This window comes from Pinus tabuliformis, chromosome 3_2 (genome assembly GCF_031772625.1).
Source record: "Pinus tabuliformis cultivar Carrire ecotype Pingquan chromosome 3_2, CPIR1, whole genome shotgun sequence".
In the NCBI taxonomy this organism is placed as follows: Eukaryota; Viridiplantae; Streptophyta; class Pinopsida; order Pinales; family Pinaceae; genus Pinus; species Pinus tabuliformis.
Window position 1 is genome coordinate 232571898 of NC_142302.1, and position 7237 is coordinate 232579134.

The window sequence follows — 7237 nt, forward strand, 5'->3', positions numbered from 1 at the left end:
TTAAGGTACAATGTACACACTGAACTGATAAGTTGAAATTTCAAAATAGACTCACCCATCACATTTGAAGATTTTCACATCTACTAATCCGTGTTCACAATTTCATTTTAACATTTTTACACATTTTTTAAACTATAGACAAATCATCCTAATTCTATACCTGCGGCTCATCGCAAGAAATATTTGGTTAGGGTACACATGGGACATCACAATGTACATACATATTCTTAATAATTGAGGCGGGTAACGTGCCACATGATATACCACCAAGTAACCGTCTGACATCTGACTCACTCATTATCCATAAAACGATGCTAAACATCCAAAACTTGAGTGAAAGTGAAGCGAAAACATTTTAAATAAATAATTATTAAAAAAACAGTATCGTACAGAAATCTGACATCAAGATGTACAGAGTCTTAAAAAGTGAGGAAGCAGTTTAAGCAGGAATAATAATAATAATGTGGTCTTCACGTGCCACAGACCATACCAAAAAACTGTGACTCACATTTGACGCATAGTTGGTTGGAATGTGACATGAAGAAACAGCTGATTACTTCCATGTATATTGTGTTTATCGATATCCAATCGAAATAAATATGAATATGAATTTCGTTTCTAGAGGCATGCATATTGGGCAGAAAATATTGAATGACATAATAATAGTTGCAGGTAATGAGAAGAGATTAGCCGTTGAGGCAGTTGTTGTATGTAGGTACATAGTAATACAGTGCAATTTGAGGCAATTGTATGTACATAGAGATAGCAAAGCAAATGCAGTGCAAGTGAGGGTTGTTATTTTTGTTTGTAGAAGATAGAGGCTGTCAAGGCAGTGGAGTGTGGTGTGGTGTGTGTGAGATGTGGGCAGTCAGTGTGGTAAATAACAACAAAGCAGGGGAGGACTGCCCTGGGATTGTACACAAACAGCTCTTCCAGATTGGAGTAGAGTCCTGGCTCGCCTGCAATGGAATCAAATCCACCTGCGATCAAGTCATCTGGATCTTGGGATTTCTGTACGCGGCCTGCAATCACTCTGCAAACCAGCATTGCTCTCTTTCTCTTCCCCTTTGCCACCTTGGATGTCAACAGCTCTTGGTCGTTTTCTTCTTCCAATAACAACTGAATGTGGTCATGAGCTTTCCCACTGCTTGCAGTGGTGTAAATCCCGATCCCGGACGCATTGCCCTTGCCCTTGGCCTCCAATATCTCCTCCGTAGGTGGTGGTGAAGAGAAACCATGTGTAATGACATTGCACATGGTGCAGGAAGGTTGGTTACATAAGCTACAACACCCATTCATTCCCAAGGAACAAGCCAGCGTTGTACAGTGAAAGCGCAGGAGTTCGTTGCCATCCGCTATGCATCGTGGATGCTTCTTCGCTACTTTGTTGGCTTTTGCTTTTACCATGTCCCTGTACTCCTCGAATTTGTTTATGCTCTTTTGGCTGTTGTGGATCTTCAGTATTCTCTCGATTTTGCACACGGGATTTTCCTTTTTCAACCAGCTTGATTGGAATATGATGTCAACCACGGTGCGGGCCGAATCTTCTTCGCCCAGCTCCGATACTGTTTGTTTATCATGATCACAAGGCATTTCATAAAACAAATAAATTTCTTTCTTTCTTTCTTGAGGTGACCTACCAGTACCACCTCAAAGTAAAAGTCCAAGCCCAAGCCCAAGAAAGAAATCAACGAATATGCTAAATGATTTGAAGTACAAGAAAGAAATCAACGAATATGCATGCTAAATGATTTATTTATGATGTAAATGTTGCCAATTGGTCTCTTCAATTTAAAAGGAAAAACCCAACCAAAATTATAGAAATTTATCAACCTTAATAAAACCAAACTCCACACCTATCAAGACACCAAAGTCTCCCATCAAGTAATCTGCCCACCCTTCACACAAATATTAAAAACTAAAAGTGCATATCATGAGTGGACGATGCTTCAATAATTTACCACGTTCTACTCAAACTGAACATAATAGAGAACCCACTTTGAAAGATTAGTCAGTGGGATCAAACACCCCTGGGATGGGTGGGATGGATGGGAAGAAAAATATCAACAATGCCACTGGGTATCCAACGATGGAAGCACGAGATAGATCTCCTACATCCGCAGAGACATTATTAAGTTGGCAACATACTAGATTGATTTAAGGATTGAGGACTCGTTCTGGCCACAACATTATTTAAAAAACAAAAAAACACCCTCAGCCCAAAATTTATCAACGCTAGATTTAAGGATTGAAGAGGATTCATTCTGGCCACAACTTCATTTAAAAAACAACAACAAAAAACCCTCAACCAAAAATTGAGCTGAGAGTGATTGGCTATTCTTGCCGTAGAATTCTCAACAGATCAACACCAATCTTACAATGGAAACCCGTTTTTATATAATTCATTTGGTTGCCAAAAATACAAAAGTTATTATTATTATTAATACTATACTATCTCTCCCACAAACAACTGATCGCACACCTGCTGTAAGTGGGACTCAATCTTTTTCGAGGAGGGGAAAGAAGATTTTATATCAATGAGAACTGAAACTCAAATCTATAGAGAAGGGGAGGGGGCATTTATGTCGTGCCATTCAAATTCATAAAGAAAGATTTTGTTGAGGAAAAAAGTGATGGGATTTTGTGCGTCGGAAGTGGGGATTCAAATTAGCAGAGATTCTTCAAAATGCGAAAATATTATATAATAATTTAATTTAAAATAAGCATTTTAATCATTTTTGCTACTAGCTATAAAGTTGGAGATTTAAATGCAAGAGGGCAATACTCACAAACAATACTAAAATCTCCATCAATCTCCTACCAAACTCCGCTAAACTCTAAATCAATCAATCATTCTCCTACCCAACACCGCTAAACTCTAAATCAATCTAAGTCACTTTTGTCAATAACTTTCAAAAGAATGATATGATGATGTGGTACTTTAAATTTTTTTAAATAACCATTAAAATTATTGTAATTCAGTGACGATAAGTATGAATTAAGAGTGAAAATAGGTATTATTTATTATTTTTATTTAAAAAAAAATAAATTATTTTGATTTATTTTTAATTTGTAAAGTAATAGATTTTTAATCATATATATAGAGATATTGTGTTAGATCTTAGATTTTTGTGATTTATATTGCAAATGAGAATGATTTTGGGATTAATCACATTATTCGGATTTGGTTGATATTTTAACCCAATTAATATGGTTCATCCAGGGTAAGCCACATAAGTTGGTTTGAAACAACTAATATGGTTCATCCAGGATGAACCATATTCGTTGGTTTGAAAAATCCAACAAATCTTACTAATATAATTCATTTGAAAGACATTCTCATTTAATATATTCTTCATGGTATTCATAAGAATTAAAGCAACTAAGACAGAGTCAGTACATAATTCTCTCATGGTATTCATAAGAATTAAAGCAACTAAGACAGAGTCAGTACATAATTCTCTCGAACAATAAACCTCTGGACTACTTATAAGACCAAACGACGGGACAGATTTTCAATCTTATCAACCTAATCTAGAAAGCCAAGTATGGGTTCTGAACTATGTATTATTTTTACATCTAATTTCGAAACCAACAAAATAAAAAATCTAATATAAATAACACAAACACAAACACCCTTTAGGTTAAATAATGCATTTTTTTAATAGCATTTAATCTTGATCTAAAATCAAATAATATAACCCTATATACTAAAACCTATTTGCAAACCAGCAAAACAAATTGAAAAGGGAAATAATAATTGTAAAAATGATACAAAAGCTATCCCTAATGTCAGTGTAGATTACAATCTGCATGAACTTCAAAAGGTTGCTGGAAATGAATATGACCTGCATGTTTGATCGCTTGATGCTGTTCAAGAGCGTCTGAGTTGGTGAATATTTGTCCACAGGAGGAGCAGGCAAATATAGTTGCAGGAAAGGTGGACAAGGCTTGAATAGGGTCGACGATCATGCGGCATTCGTAGCAGCCAGACCATCTCGTCAAATGCATTCCCCGGCTAAAGCGCAATGATGATGATCCACCTACAGGATGATTTGAGTGATCATCCTGGGTGAGGGTGAGGGTGCGGGTGCGGGTGCAGCTGCCAGACTCATCATCATGTACTACTACTGATGAGATTTCTGTTTCAGATCTATGCATAACCCTGGTGTTCCCTTGGGCCACATCTCTGATATTGCACAATCCTGACCCAGAACAGTCTATCCATGACCTTCTTTGTAACGACCCCTTGGAAATAACTACAGTTGGATTAAGGATCTCCTGAGCCTTACCGCCATCAAACATGCACGTCACTAATTTTTTGAACTTGAATGACCATGAAGATACATGATGAGGAGTAGCAGTAGTAGTCGTCGAAGGAGGGCCTTCTCTCTTCTTCTTCTTTGTGGGTGCTAGTGATGTTGATGTTGTTGTTGTTGCAGGACAGACGTTGGGCACCAACAAGAATCCTGCAATCTGTAGAATCATCACTCCTACAGCAAGCTGGAAGCCTTTGAGAAAAATGGCAGTATTGTTTGATGATGATCCCATGGATTCAGTTGCTCCTCTTCTAGTCCTGATTAATCCTCTGCCTCTGATGCCTTCCCCGATCAAACCAAACCAAGCCAAGTACTAGTCTACCACATACATACATACATGTCCATCCGATTCATTTAGCTCATTTGGCATGGAAAACTGTGGTTATCATCCTCTCGATCCAGGAATCTGTGACCACACATTTTTATGTACTTTTTCCTTCTGCACCACGCTTCTCTGATGTAGCTTCTTGGAGGTACAACATATCCAAATCAATCATCCTAAACAACATATGAATGTCAAGGTAAAATACAAAATGACATATAATCGCGTACCTTGATTTGGGAATCTAGCAAAACCTAGACAGCTGTTGGTTCGGGACTCAATGATCGACCGGTCAACCTCAACCTCAGATCTTGATACCATGGTAACTTTACAAAGGAGTACAAGTTGTTCCAGCTGAGGACTTCAAATTTGGGGCATAAATTTCTTCAGTACACTTATAATATGATATATCATCTTTTATATTTTTAGAATTGTATTGATTTTCGTTTTTATATTTAAATTTTCTAAATAATATATTTTTACAACAAAAAAAATAAAGCCTCTTCAGAATAATGTTGTCACTTAGATACACCTGTAATCTTTTGATTATGTTGGACGAGTGTCCTCTTTTTATTAGGTTGGAATGAGTGTAGCTTGGATGAAGAGAGACATGGGATAGCGGTGGTGATGTTCTATCGGGCCTGAAAAGCGAAAATTAAAAATAAAGAGATGCATAAGCCATGTGAGGTGAAGTGATGTGATTCCGTTTCCTAAATCATCAGACAAAGATGTTCCCAATCCAGTGTGCAGAGAATAAGTATATAAACGGCCAGATCTTTTTTTGCTCTGCACCGCTTGTTAATGGCACAAACGACAAACTGATGAGCAGCTGTAGGTGGGGGTCAGCTTTTGTGGCAGATCATGTGAGCAGACCAGGCTCATGCAAATCAACCACTATTTTTGGTTTCCCAGGCTTGAAAATTTGGCAACAACCAACCAACATTAAGATTTATACATAAATTAGTGCAATCATCCACATCATTAGGTATTGAAGTAATATGATCTTGAGAGGAAAGCTAGCCTTTCTAAATCATTAGGTAATGAAGTAATCTGATCTTGACATGAAAGCTAGCTTTTTCTAAGAAAATACTATTTAATCCAAACAGACCCAGAATAGTTCAAAAAATAAATAAATAAAACACATTTCAATTTATTTGAAATTATAACAGGTGGTATTTCACAACTGTGTTATTATTTATTTTATTTTATCAAATATTATTAGCTCTTATTTATGAATGCTGGTGGTTTAATTTAAGAAATAACTTTTTCCATAATTATTTTTTTGGTTAATTTTAATCAAAATTTCTCACAGAGATTTTTGAAAATTTGAGTTTAAATTGTTTAATCTGCATAATTCTAGTGCCCCAAAGGTTTTTCAGTATGCTGAACCTATTTATGCATTCAAAAGTGTATTTTAAAAATTAACAAAAAAAAAAAATCTTAAAATTATATTACTAAATTATTTCTGTGAAAAAAATTATTTCATCAATAAATTATACCGGACCTTTATTAATATCTACTAACTCATCACTTACTTTTACTGAAAAATATCATTTTAATTGAAATAATTCAGACGGCAAGTAGTCCCAAAATGACAGACTAAGAGTTTAGTCCAATACTTTTAAGTCCAGACCTTTTAAACTATTTTCATAAATCCAACTTCAATAAAAATAAAAATATGTTAATATAAATAATATTAAAAAAAATCAATAATTTTATAATAATTAAAACAAATTACAATTAACCAATTATTTTTATTAAAATATAATTTCAATTTTATACTGTAAACCAAATACTATTAATAAAATATAACTTTCCATCTCATAAATAAAATCAAATTCTAAATTCATTAAATCAAACACATTAAATGAGTTATAATTACAAAATTATTATTAAATTAAATATAAAATTTATTATATAGTTATTATTAGGACCCCTCTATACCAAAACATGAAATGACAGGACATTCTGAAAACAACTTCAAACTAATATCAATAATTTTTTATTACATTATGTACTTCAAACTAATATCTATAATTTTTTATTACATTATGTACATGCATTGCAGACTGTATAATATTATTAATTACTTTTTCTTACATCACAGCTGTGCAGCACTGTAGAAAAGAGTGGTGAAAATAATGTGAATTGCAGATGTAAGGGTAGAGATAGAAGGTACAAGAAATACAACGTAAATGTTGTTGTTACAGGGGGTATATGTGGAGGGAGACGTGAAGAGAACAGAAAGTCTCCGATGTACTGCAAAATTGGTATGGGAAGACAGCGGAGCGGAGATTGCAGTGGTGGAGAGTGGAGAGAGAAGGAGATGAATATATATATATATATATATATAGCCAGAGAAGGTACAGGATTTCATGTCGCAATCGACGGTGCGCTGTTTGTTTTGAATATATGGAAGGATAGGGAGGGATACGTATTTTGTTTTTTTCATTCTCTACTTCTACCACCGAAATGACGTTGGAACGAACGCCGTGCAGGTTGGAAGTCTACGAGGAGGAGCAAGTGGAGCAAAATATTATAAGCTTCTTCCCAGTTCCCATTTCCCAGGTATGGTATTGGAACAAACACCAACACC

At 35.2% G+C, this 7237-nt stretch overlaps 1 protein-coding gene across 1 annotated transcript; it reads right to left on the reverse strand.

The window, feature by feature from the left end:
• Nucleotides 1-349: 349 nt before the first annotated feature.
• Nucleotides 350-4723, reverse strand: LOC149180560 (uncharacterized). Its single transcript, XM_089418195.1, has 2 exons — nt 3849-4723; nt 350-1565 (listed from the first exon to the last, which is right to left on the reverse strand). The coding sequence occupies exons 1-2, from the start codon at nt 4549-4551 to the stop codon at nt 796-798; spliced, it is 1473 nt and encodes a 490-aa protein (XP_089274321.1). The 5' UTR covers nt 4552-4723; the 3' UTR covers nt 350-795.
• Between the last annotated feature and the right edge of the window lie 2514 nt (nt 4724-7237).

What these genes read in the sequence shown, in the direction of transcription:
- LOC149180560 (XM_089418195.1), bottom strand. Translation starts at nt 4,551, where the DNA reads ATGGGATCATCATCAAACAATACTGCCATTTTTCTCAAAGGCTTCCAG. An exon ending in TCAAGCGATCAAACATGCAG is followed by an intron (nt 1,566 to 3,848) that starts GTCATATTCATT and finishes ATAAACAAACAG; the next exon opens with TATCGGAGCTGGGCGAAGAA.